Source organism: Dendrobates tinctorius, unplaced genomic scaffold, assembly GCF_039654945.1.
Source record: "Dendrobates tinctorius isolate UK_male_01 unplaced genomic scaffold, ASM3965494v1 ptg000165l, whole genome shotgun sequence".
Classification (NCBI taxonomy): Eukaryota; Metazoa; Chordata; class Amphibia; order Anura; family Dendrobatidae; genus Dendrobates; species Dendrobates tinctorius.
The window spans coordinates 18908696-18922027 of NW_027361832.1; the positions used below are offsets into that span (position 1 = coordinate 18908696).

Sequence of the window (13332 nt, forward strand, 5' to 3'; positions counted from 1 at the left end):
TCATTAGTCATTTAGGACAACATTGGATCATTCAGAGATCCACAATGAACTTCTGGAGTGAGTTTTCTGCACTGAAAGTAAAGGGGCTAAATAATATTGCACACCCCACTTTTCAGTTTTTGAATTTCCAAAAAAATTTAAAATAACCAATACATTTCGATCAACTTCACAATTCTGTCCAACTTCTTGTTGATTCTTCACCAAAAATTTACATTTGGTATCTTTATGTTTGAAGCATGTGACGCGCCCCAGGGGCCGTGGGGTACTCGGTACCGGGCCCGTTGACTTCAATGGGGGATGTCACAGTGGCTGTGACTTGGTCCGTGGCCCCAGGCGGTCAAATGGAAAATGTTTGAGTTATTATTGAAGTAAGAGTAAAGTTTATATATGAATATGTGACGCCACCTGTGGTATTCCCGTCAGAGGCGACAAGAGCTGTGGTGTTGCTCCCCTGAGACTGTTGGTGTGTCGCAGCTGAGGTGAAAATGGCTCTCCACAGGTAGAGCAATAGTCTCAGGGCCGTTAAAATTAGTTGACAGATGGTGGGGTAGCGTGGAGGGGTGGATGTAGCAGAGTCGGGTTGATGACGCAGAAAGAATGGTAGAGGACACAATTGCAGGTAGTTCAATCGGCTTTACTCACAGTCTGGTGCACACAGACGCCCACTTCGGTGCTGAGTCCTCCAGGAAAAGGGGTCCAGTAAACTCCCAGGTAAATGAGTACACCCCTCCAGCACTCCCTGTCAGTATATTCCTCCCTAGGCCGTCTCCTCAATGCTGCTTTAACTCCTTCCTTCCTATCAGCATCTCACAGTCAGTGCCCCAGGCTAGCTGTGACGGATCCTGTCAGAATTCGTAACTCAGGCGATTTCCTGATCCTACGTGGCAGCCTTTCCGGAGAAGGTAACTGTGGAAGCTCGCTGTGGCCCATACAGCAACCACAACTGTCAGCTTGCTAGTTAAGTTCGATGTTCACTTCACTAGGCTAGGGGCTGAGACCCTTCTGCGACCTAATTTCTTCCCGCACCTGATGGCTATCAGCGTGGGGCTCTAGAAGAATCACTCCTTCCTTCAGGGAGCCTTTCTTTCCAAGCCAATCAGTCCAGCAGCTCCTCCTGACAGGAGCTGCCCCCAACACATCCTTCCACTTGCTGTTCCCCTGAGGGAACTCCTCCAACTCCTTCAGATCTCCCACTCTTTCTCCTAGCTCCGCCCACTCACTATCACTGATTGGCTGTTTTAAATCACTCCACTTTCTAAGCTCCTTCCCTTCTACTTACCTTCCCCGCTAACCCCCCAACCCCTTTCCTAGCCAGTCTGGGATAAGGCCATCCTCCCGAAGGGTACACCCAGATGCCCTGACTAACTAGTGTGTGTGTTGTGTGCAGTGTTAGGAGTGTGGTAAAGTGCCCCCATTTTACCTGGTCATGAGATACCACATTTCTGGATGAGGTGCAATACCTCTGTGGCTACTGGACCCGCAGGGGCACCACACATGATATGTGGGGAAAGGTTGAAAAGCTCCAGGGGGCCGAATACTTTCCCAAGGCACTGTATATATGTCTGCGTCCGCTCCTATAGGAAATATTCACATAAAATCATCATTTGGCTATACAATTATGCGCATTTAAAGAGAACAGTATTTGTATGTGGATTTTACCATAAAATAAAATGAAAATGTAATAATGAAATAGTAAATACAATATTGAATTTTGACACTTATTTAAAAGACTATATGGTCCTATAGTTTATATTTCCTATAGTAACATAGTAACATAGTTATTAAGGTTGAAGGGAGACTTTAAGTCCATCTAGTTCAACCCATATCCTATCCTAACTTGCCCTTACATGTTGATCCAGAGGAAGGCAAAAAAAACCCATGTGGCAAACAGTAAGCTTCACATTGGGGAAAAAAATTCCTTCCCGACTCCACATACGGCAATCAGACTAGCTCCCTGGATCAACGCAATATTAAGGAGACTAGTGTATATACCCTGTAATATTATACTTTTCAAGAAAGGCATCCAGTCCCTTCTTAAATTTTAGTAGGGAATCTGTCAGTAGGATCAAGCCCCCGGAGTTATCTATATAGGCATGCAGGTCACAGGAAATTGTATGAAATGATACCTTGATATCTGTTATTCAATTTCTTATTCCCGAGAAATCCACATTTTCTTATATGAAAATGAGCTGTTATGATCTATGGGCCGAACACAGAACTCCCTGAGAATCTGCCTCCAGAGCTTGTTATAAATGAAAGGGGAGTTACCAGTGTGAGACATGTAGATCAGGAGAGCAGACTGTCAGTCATTACATGTCTTGCACTGGTAATGCCCCCCTTCATTTAAAATAAATTATGAAGGCAAATTCTACTAACAGATTCTCTTTTATGCCTTAATGCAGTGTTCCACAACTCCAGTTCTCAAGAGCCACCAAAGGGGTCATGTTTTCAGGATTTCGTTCGTATTTCCCTGGTGATAATTGCGTCACCTGGACAAGCAAGAAATCATCATGCACAGGCAGTTATGCTCTCATTTTTTTTGTTATTGTAAAAATAGGTTATAAGTAGGTTATAAGTTTTAGTTTCACCTTACGGTTAAAGCTAGAACTTATAACCTTTATTTACCCCAAAATTTTTACCCCAACTAGCATACTTAAACATGCACTAAGCTTAAAGTGGTTGGCCAATACTTTACATATCTGTTTCATTTCTCTTTATCAATCTATTCATTCATTCCATCCATCCAACACATCCATTTCACTGAGGGGAAGCAGCGGATAATGGTGCTTTGTGCATTACTTCTATTCCCTGCAGCGTCCTGTACAGGAGATAGGGCTGATGCGGTGTGTGACTCTCTGGAGGAGTGGGAAGGGATAGGGCGCAATTACAGCTCACTGCTGGCTTGAATATTGGGAAATGTAGTAAGAAGAGGGTCGAGGATTCTGAAGAGTAACTCATTGCTGTGACAAAATAGCTAGTGAAAGGGCACAGGAAGCAAAATAAAAAGATTTAAAACAACATGAAAGTTGCAGAACAGGTATACGGGGATATTTATATTTATCCTTAAGCATTTATGGCAAAATCAGTACTAAGTCAGGGTAGTGCACAACCTCTTTAAAGCCTAATCCTGGGAGCATTTTTTTGTTACATACTTGTAGAAAAAAGGTCCGATTTTCATCAGTGTTTGGTCAGTGTTTTCGTTTTTACCATCAGTGTTTTTCTTGTGTGCAAAAACAAGAAAAAAAAGAAATGCAAAGCTTATCTTACCCATTGCAATTGTCACATAATGACAAGATACGGTGAGCTCCTACCTGATCCCTTGAACTAGAGGGTACCATAGTCTATCACTGTCCCCTGAATTACCCTGGAAGATGAATACACCAGGGTCCTGTACTTTGCTTTGCTCCTATCTTAAACCTTATCTGTTGCCTCCCCCACCCAGGGTGGTGTGAGGCTGAAGTGTATATGATTACACTAAACAGACAGATATGGTGAGACAGACAGGGATGAAAGAAAACTACAATCATACAAATATACTCTTAAAAGAACAGAGTGGAACACAGGGAAGGGATAGGCAGGGGAAACTAAATAGAAGAGGATGAGGATAAACATTTAAACCAACTCCAAGCAGAAGTCTCCTGAACAACTCTTCAATCACTTACTCCAAACACTGAATTTCTCCTCCAAAAGCAGAGAGACTGTATTTTCAATGATGTCATGCATCCTCTAGGCGGTACCTCTTTTGAACAGGTGACTGGCCAGTGCTGTTCACTCACAAGTCCAGCACGGGTCCAGAACTTGGAAACCCTGCATTTTTTGTCCAGCAACCGGATTGGTAGTATTACACATCGTACACTATCCACTTCATAAGGCAGGTAAGAGTGAGTGTTCCACTCGGTCGTTTTTAGCGCATACAATATTACAAGAATCATAGAATATTGTTCGTATGCATTTGAACATTGACTCTTCTTGTAGGTTAAATTGATGTTTGCTGCTGCTTATTGTGTGCTATCCTTGGGAGACAGAGACACACGGCCATTGAACAATCAATGTTTGCTAATATGTTGATTACCCATTGTACCACACCATGCAGTTTGTTGATTTGCAAACATTGAAGTATAAACTATGAACCCTAGAACAAAGCGATATAAGCTCCTGCGACCTTCTCTCAATCCTGTGGAAAAATGCCTGAATAAGAGCTGTTAACTATATAAGGGGGATCTCCCTCTATTCCAGGGTGACTTGACAGAACAACAGCCAGAAAACCATGACTCAATAAAGGAAAGTCTTTACAGAACATCAGCCAAGGAACCATGTCACCATCAAGAGGAATGGATTTAACATTCTACAGGATGCCAGATTTAGGGACCATGTCCCAAGCTGGAAGAAAACAGATCTCCATTGACCATCACTGAACCCATAGTTACTTTGGGGGGAAGCCAGGTTTGGACCCTCTGATCACCTGGACCCTTGACTACATTTGGGGAAGCCAGATTGTGACCCTCCGGTCACCAGGCCACATGCCTAAATGGACCCTCAGATTCCTGAGTTTGTCGTTATCTCCTCTCTGTGGATGCCCACCAAAAGCAGGGTGCCTCTGATGGGGGTAGTCAGCCCTGGAAGCCCCGAAGTCGCATCTTCTCTAATCCTGACATGTCAGCGGAATGGTGAGACTCTGTAACTTGCACCATCTTTGGTATTTTTGTCTGACTGTTCTGTATGTTATTGTCTGTTTGGTGGTTCAATAAAATATTGCCGCACTGTTTTACCCTCATCCTGTGTTGAGTAGTATTATACCCATGGGAAAGGAGAGTGATCATTCAGTAGGATAAGCCCTGTCCCATGCAGTCTCAGGCCAGCGGATGAGAGCACCCACTAATCCCGTGTCTCCACAATGGGTGTGTTTTCAGTTTCTGATAAACATTGATAAACACGTATATGAAAAATGAGTGTCTAAATGAGGCCTAACACAACAGACACACAAATCGGATAAACAAAATCAGATGTGTGAATGATTTATCTATGGTAGATTTATGGATCAGTGTACTGTGTATTTTAAAAACAAACAGCACAGAATAATGCAGATATGGCCCCATTTCTGTGAAAATGGGTGAAAAACACAAACTTTAAATTTGACCAGGATGACATACTGTAAGTAAAACTTGCTAATGGTATTTTTCAGGGCTCCATGTTTAAAGAAAAGAACTATAAATTTGTTGTCATTATGGTACTATTTGACGTGCAACGTATTTACCAAATGGTCATGATCATTTGTTGAAATGTGAAGAGGAGACAGGATCTTTGATTCATATTTAGTGAGGTTGTAGACGGGTAAACATTTTAGGAGTAGAGTTCTAAACATATTATGCATATTCTGTAAGAAGGGTCAGCAATACCTCCAAGGTTGTGTCGTTGTCGCTAATTCCAGGATCTCCAGCTCAGGTTAAAAAAAAAAAGGCATCTTGAGACATTGCCTTACCTGTAAGGATTATTATTCAGCGGTATTGGAAATCCAAACTGGTTGCTAATAGTAATTATAATTTGTGGATGGCAGTGCTTTGCCCAGTAATTGGTGATTCATCTGACAAATACCTGATGAAGGCTCTTGTTCGGAGCCGAAAACTGGTTTGTGATCTGTAAACTGTGGACTTCCAATAAAGGTAACAAACAACTCGCTGTACATTGTACCTGTATACTGGGCAGTGCACAGACACCTCGCCACTAATCCTATCGATTGTTAACTCACTAATTTCCTGAATGGGTTTCCTCCTGGTGCCCTTTCCGAAACCTAAGGTGAAATTATTTCATCACCTAACCACCTTCTATTCCATCACCTGAGCACTTTAGGCTAGCACAACGCCGACGCCCCTGCACATATCCTCTTCCTATCCTCTGCAGGGATGCTGGCGTGTTTACTTATCTGTCCGGTGTTCCATAGGTGTCTGTTTCTTCCCAGGTCCTGGCATGCCACGCAGATCTCCTGGTGGTGTACTTAGGGTGCGCACAAACTCCCAGCCTTTGGAAAGGCTAGTGTGTTGCTAAAAACGTCCCCAGCCAATGGCTGGGAGATGTCTGGTACTTAAAGCACCCTCCCCTATTGGGATGTGCCTCAGCAGCTTTAGTTATCAGTCTAATCCTGTTTGCTAGTTGAACCTGTATGCTCTCTGTATCTGATCCTGTCCATCCTGCTTATAATAATAATAAATTTTATTTCTATAGCGCCGACATATTCCACAGCACTTTACATTTCAGAGGGGACTTGTACAGACAATAGACATTACAGCATAACAATAATCACATAGATCATAACAGATACCAAGAGGAATGAGGGCCCTGCTCGCAAGCTTACAATCTATGAGGAAAAAAAGTGAGACACGAAAGGTGGGTGGTAACAGTTGCCCTTATTGTATGGACCAGCCATAATGTTAAGTGTGTAACAGTACAGACACAGAGGGCTAATGGATGCATAAAGCATGTGGGAACATGATGCAGGGAACCTGGTTATGGTAAAAACTTTTGGCTGTGCCACACAGGGATAGAATAGGTTATTGTGTTGAGGCGGTAGGCCAGTCTGAATAAATGAGTTTTCAGGGCACGCTTAAAATTGTGGGGATTGGGGACTAATCGTATTGACCTGGGAAGTGCATTCCAAAGAATTGGCGCAGCACGTGTATACACCACGCCGCCGCAGCCGTTCCCACCGCCACATGTGCCTGTCCCGGACCTCTACTGCAGGCGTCCATCCATCATCCACTCACCTAGCATAGTGACCTGATCACTCCTCCACCCACGCATACTCTGCACAATGTATGGAACCTTACCTCCATTTGAAAATACTCGGTTGTCCTCTGAGACCCGTGTTGTCCTGCTCTAACCAGTAATGCAACTACCTTGAGAAAGGCTTTATGCCGAAACGTCGGTGCTGTTGCTCTGGTAAGGTTCCCTTTGCATTGTGTCAATAAATTCACTTATGCATTTATTCCTTGTCCTCATTTGAGTGCCGGGGTTTACTTTATTACCAGCAAGTGTATAGTCTTTGAGACGGGTGTGGGAGATTCTGATTATTGTGGATGCTAACCTCAGGTCATCAGCAGAACGGAGGGCGCGGGTAGGATGGTATACTGAACAAGGGAGATGTAGGGTGGTGCTGAGCCATGAAGAGCTTTGTGGGTGAGGGTAATAAGTTTGTACTGGATTCTGGAGTGGATGGGTAGCCAGTGTAATGATTGGCACAAGCTAGAGGCATCGGTGTAACGATTGGCATGGAATATGATCCTGGCAGCAGCATTCAAGACAGATTGGAGGGGGGAGAGTTTGGTAAGAGGGAGACCGATTAGAAGAGAGTAACAATAGTCGAGACGAGAATGAATAAGAGAAACAGTAAGAGTTTTTGCGGAGTCAAAAGTAAGAAAAGGTTGAATTCTAGAAATGTTTTTGAGGTGCAGATAACAAGAGCGAGCCAGTGATCGGATGTGGGGGGGGGACAAAGGAAAGCTCGAAGTCAAGTATGACCCCAAGACAGCAGGCATGTTGCTGGGGAGTAATAGTGGAACCACACACGGAAATGGCAATGTCGGGTATAGGTACATTAGTAGTGGGAGGAAACACAAGGAGTTCAGTCTTTGACAGGTTCAGTTTCAGATATAGTGAGTACATGATGTTAGACACAGCGTTTAGATAATCGCTGGTGTTTTCTAGAAAGGCAGGCGTGATGTCAGGAGAAGAAGCATATAATTTGGTGTCATCAGCATAGAGATGGTACTGGAAACCAAATCTACTGATTGTTTGACCAATAGGGGCAGTGTACAAAGAGAAGAGGAGGGGGCATAGTACTGATCCTTGAGGAACCCCAACAGCAAGGGGAAGATGAGAGGAGGAGGAGCCAGCAAAAGATACAGCAAAGGAGCGGTCAGAGAGATAGGAGGAGAACCAGGAGAGAACGGTGTCCTTGAGGCCAATGGAATGGAGCATAGTGAGGAGGAGCTGATGATCCACATTGTCGAATGCTGCAGAGGGATCCAAGAGAATTAGCATGGAGTAATGACCATATGATTTAGCTGTTAGTAGATCATTAGAGACTTTAGTGAGGGCAGTTTCAGTAGAGTGTAAAGAGCTTATCTGATCATGTCCGCTCTGTCTGTGGGTCGCCCTCCCAGGGCTGTGGAGTACTCGGTACCGGGCCGGTGTCAGCGGGATGTGTAACAGCAGCGGTGACCCGGTCCGTGGCTCTGGGTGCCCAAGTAATGGGGGAATTGAAATGGTGGAATGTAATTGATTGAATGAATAGTTCGTGACGCCACCTGTGGTGGTCGGCAAGTGAAATGTTAAGCCGACGCTACATGCAGATCCTCTGGGACTGGTGGTGTGTTGCAGCCAAGATGGTGAAGCTCCCCACAGGTGGAGCTGTAGTCCCAGGGCAGTGTAGATGTAGGGGTAGAGGAGAGGCGCAGGCAGTGTAGAAGCTGGTACCCAGATGTAGCGGTACAGGGTGTGTTGGCGCAAGAATAAATGGAGGACACCAGGGCTTGTAGTTCCAAAGCTTTACTCACAGTCTGTAGTACACACAGGTGCCTGCCTCCGTGCTGTGTCCTCCGGGTCAGGGACTCAGTCAGCCTCCAGGTCATATAGAATGCTCCTTTCCAACACTCTGCCAACATGTGCCTTTCTGAATGTCTCCTCTTATAGCACCTTTGGTGTGAAGTACTCCTACTACTGAGTTACACTGGAGTTCCTCCTGACAGATGTTCCCAAGAACCTTCCTTGTAGGGCAGACAGCTGTAGCCTGCTTCGGGGACTCCTTGCTCCTGAGTCCCGGCTCACTATCAATGTTGCTGTTGTGCCCCCAAGTCTTAGATGGGAGTAGTGCATTTACAGCCCATTACTCCACCGGTGTCTGCTGTAGGACCCTTAGTATCCATACAACCTCAGGGACCGGGCCCCGACCTTGCGCTTAGAACTTCTAGGCAGGGTTCTCTTCTAACCCACATCCTCTGTTCCCTTTTACTCCTATGTTCCGTGCTAGTCTTTCCTTCCCATGGCAGATCAGGTTTCTGTTCAATGTCTTTCTCTTTCTTTCCTTTCCCGTGCCAGCAGACCCAAGTCACTGAGATCTGCTGCAGCACCTCCTTCCTCCATCCCTCTCTCAGGGATCCTCACTCCTCACTCATCTCTGACTGACTTACTCACTGACTGAAATCCTAAACCTTCCCACTCTTTTATGTATTCTAACGCCACCCGCCTCTCAGCACGTTTCGTGTTCCAAGCAGGGAGCCACCAAAGGTGCTCTGCTACACTCCAAGCAGGGAGCCGCAATGTGGCTTTGCTGAACTACCGTGTTGTGTGGGATGCAAGTGTTGGAGAGTGGTCAGGAGCCTTCAACTTTCCTGGATGGTGGGGTACCACACCTCAGGAGGAGGTGCAGTACCTCTGAGGCAACTGAACCCTCAGGGGCGCCACATTTGCACGCGATCCTGCCCGTTGTGCTGTATCCATATCCGAACCAGTCGTGGCTGTGTCTAGTCCTGTTCCTCATCCATTTGAACCAGCTCATGTGTACCTGCATCAGTGTTCCTGTACTTGTGGCCATCCCATGTTCCTGTACCAGTCCTGCTTGTGCCTGATTCCGTTTCAGTCTACCAGCCGCTTACATCCTGACAACCAATTCCTGGCCGGTGCTGCTTCCCTGTGCTCTTAGAGGTCTGCTGCTGCAGCTCCGGGGTCCGTCCTAGAGTAGCAAATGGCATCCACCTTGGTTCAAGTCTATTACATCTTCAGGGGCTCTTGTGAAAAACAGATGTTTGCTTAGTTACACCACCCTAGGCTCTATCCAGACCGCGACACAGTGGTTCCACTACTACGTGCGTAACACTTTATTTTCTGCTAATGCTCTTAGTCATTTAATCTCATTTAATTCCATATTGTTCCTCTGGAAGTATTTTATGTTCACCCCTCAGTTGACATCAATTCTAGGTTGAGCTTGCCAGATCAATTATCTGGCAGCATTATCTTCTTGCTTTTGGCTTCCACAGGCATCATCCTTTCCTCCTACTATACCATTTCTCATTCTTTTTCTTCCCTTCTTTCTTTCATTCACTAAGAATCTTCACATCATTGCATTGACCTGTTATCTATTATTGTTCTGAATATTAATAATGATGTTTGTAAACTAAGTTATATATCTTTGGTACTATTTGCTTATAAACTCCATCTTTGTACGTTTCTTTATAACCAGTAACATAAGAAAAAAACATATAGCACTAGGATAAGAAAAACGGATGTGTGAATTTAACCTTAGGGTAACATGGACAGGCAAGCTATTAAAGAAGACCTTTCAGAGGATTTATTTAATTGAAACCTCCAATTTGTGCTGCTCCACTGATTCTGTAACAATTTTTCTTTTTCTTCTGTGCCTCTCTGTTCCAAAGTTATGACCCACGGTAATAAAGAAGCAAATTTTTTATTCAACTATCTCGATGTACACCACAGAACTTCTCTACAGGCTCGACCGTTTTATGATTGGCTGTCATCAGAGGAGAAAAAGCAAACACCCACAGAGAAGTTCTTTGGTATATGCCCAGTTGGTTGAAGGTAAAATTTGTATAATTATTACTGGGGACCAGATAGGAGCACAGAAGGAAAAAAAATATTGCAGATTAAGTGGATCAGCACAAATTAAAGGAGGTAATTGGTTTAAATAAAAATAATCCATTAAAAAATCCTCTTTCAAGAGATTGTTCCATAAACAAAGTACATTTCAATTAATAGATCTTGTAATGATAACAATAGTTTCCACAATTCAATGTGTTAAAAAAAATGTTCCTGTGCTGAGATAATGTTATAAATGTGCCTCTGCTATGTATTGTTATTTTCCGTGTATGACCATGAAGAGCGGCTCAAGTTTATGGTTAACACATTCCGCAGCTCCTTGCCAGGGAAGAACCATAAGTTACTTATGATATGTGAGTACACAGATGCTGGTGCTTTCTAAGGCAATACATTTTACAGCCTGTTTTGTCACAGCAGTGAGTGTTTCTGCCTTATCTCCAGCCCTCTGAGCTCATGACAAGTCAAGTCAGGGGATGTGAAATCTCCAACGACTGCAGAGCTTATATGTTACTGACTTGATTTATGATGAGCTCACAGGACTGGTGAAGAGCAGAAACACTCGCTCCTGTGATAAAACAGCCATGGAAATGTGTTATCTCAGAAAACAGCCATTCTGAACCCCTGCTGTTTCATCTGAATACTCACTTATCACAAGTGACTAAGGCTTCCTCCCCTGGCCAGAAGTTGTAGTATGTGTCAATCACCACCTGACATATATATAACAGGGGCACAATAATAAGATTATCTCTTGAATTGTGGAAATTAATTTATTAATTAAAATGTCATTTGTCTATGGGACAACCACTTTAAGCCCTCCCTTTGTCACTTTTAGGCCGGGGTCAGACACGCGAGAAACTCGCACGAGTCTTGCATGTTAATACCCGGCACTGCCGCCGGCATTCGGACAGGAGTGTGCGGCTGCATGTATTTCTATGCAGCCACACGCTTCAGTCCCAAGTGTCGGCGACAGTGCTGGGTATTGGCATGCGAGACTCGTGCGAGTTTCTCGCATGTCTGTTAGGCCTATAGCTGCCATAGCAATCTGTAGGTACTCCACACTCCTAATGGTGTGACAGAGAGAACTATCTGCAGCAAAAACCTCAAAAATGTATTTCATTGTGTAGCTTTACTTCCCTGTTGAACTCAATAGCAAAGTTCAACAAAAAGACTCAGTTTATCCACAGCTGTCAGTTTCTGAAATGTAAAACGCTGTGGACTTTCTGGATGTGTGGAAATCACCACTGAGAAAACATTCTCACTTTTTCAAGTTCACTTCCATTCTTCTCTGATATACCCCTAATATTTGTTATTACTATTTTTCATATTATATTACTAATATTTTGTAAAAAAAAAATATATAAATATGTTGTTTCTTTCCAGCCATGGCCAAGTGTTTCCAATCTTGCAAAAGACTTTATAGACCGCCTTCTCACTGTAGACTACAGAGACCGATTATCAGCCAGTGATGCCCTACAACATCCCTGGATCAAAACTATGGCAGCTTCATCATCTATGAAGAATCTTCACAGGTCCATCTCACAAAACCTGAGAAACAGAGTGTCATCTCGGTGTCAGAGCATCAAGTCAGAGCAGTCAATGAAATCTGGCAACTCCAACAAGTCCCGCAGGATGAAAGAGATCATGGAACGCAACATGCGCTATCACGCACATATTATGGGTGGTGAGGCATCGCAATGAGCATTTCACGCTTTGCTTTACCCCTACCACACATTTTTTATTTTATGTCTATTTTACTTTTCACTCTTAGACTTTTATTTAAAAACTCAAAATATATTGATGAGAAAAAACCATAATCCCACCATTGTCACGTATGTTCCTGAATTATTCCTGTATATATGTATATTTAGTGCTCAGCATATCCCGAATGTCACTATCTGTGGGCCTATGTGGGTGAGGCATGGGGAAATATCTGTTATTTTGTGGTATATTACGTCATCTCTTTATGTATTTTCTTTTGCAAATGTATAAGTTATTGCTTTACGCTTTTCTTGCTTTCTGTTAATTCTTTATAAAACCTAGTTAGCATTTCTATATTTGTGATATTTTCATTTGTATCGGCATACTTGCATTGAATTCCATTCATAGCTCATACATGAGGAGGGCTGAACAGAAATTTCTAGATATTTGCCTTGCCCTTTGATATAGGCACAGCCCAAAAAGAGCCGTGAGTGCCTTTGAATTTTGACTAGCGCATTTGACTTTAGCACCTCGCATCCAGTCTGATGGTAGACTAGACATCACTCTGTCGTCCCCTTATTCCTGTGATAATCCCAAGGCAGCTCAGCAGTGACAAATAGGTAGCCTAGCCCTTCACTCACTTTAACCATCCCATAAGCAATAACATACCCCAATAGCCTCAATAGCACCAGCTTTTCCCTAGTGTCAGCTACAGTTTTCCCTGAACAGTAAAACCTAGCATCCATAAAACAGTCCCCACTTGAGTGTCCCTGGAACAGTACCATACCGAGCTACCATAAGATTGCCCATCATGCCCCCATCTCCCCCAATGTATGGCTGTCTCAGTATATTTATAATAGAGTCAGTCACAGTGTCTCTATATGACTGCAAGCCTAAACTCTCTCATAACACAGCCAGCCTTAGCGTCATTATAATTTATATATTCCAATGTAGAACAATAGAACAGCAACAACAGTTGGATCAACTCTTTGGATCAAAGTGCTGCAGAATATGTCATCGCTATAGAAA

General features: G+C 43.7%; 1 protein-coding gene across 1 annotated transcript in view; it reads left to right on the forward strand.

Moving 5' to 3' along the window:
• PSKH2 (protein serine kinase H2) overlaps nt 1-12657 on the forward strand; it is a 66979-nt gene extending 54322 nt beyond the window's left edge. The window contains exon 4 of the mRNA XM_073550548.1: nt 11986-12657. Within this exon, the coding sequence (XP_073406649.1) occupies nt 11986-12303 (318 nt within the window). The 3' untranslated portion in view covers nt 12304-12657. The remainder of the gene's footprint in view (nt 1-11985) is intronic.
• The last annotated feature ends 675 nt before the right edge of the window (nt 12658-13332 follow it).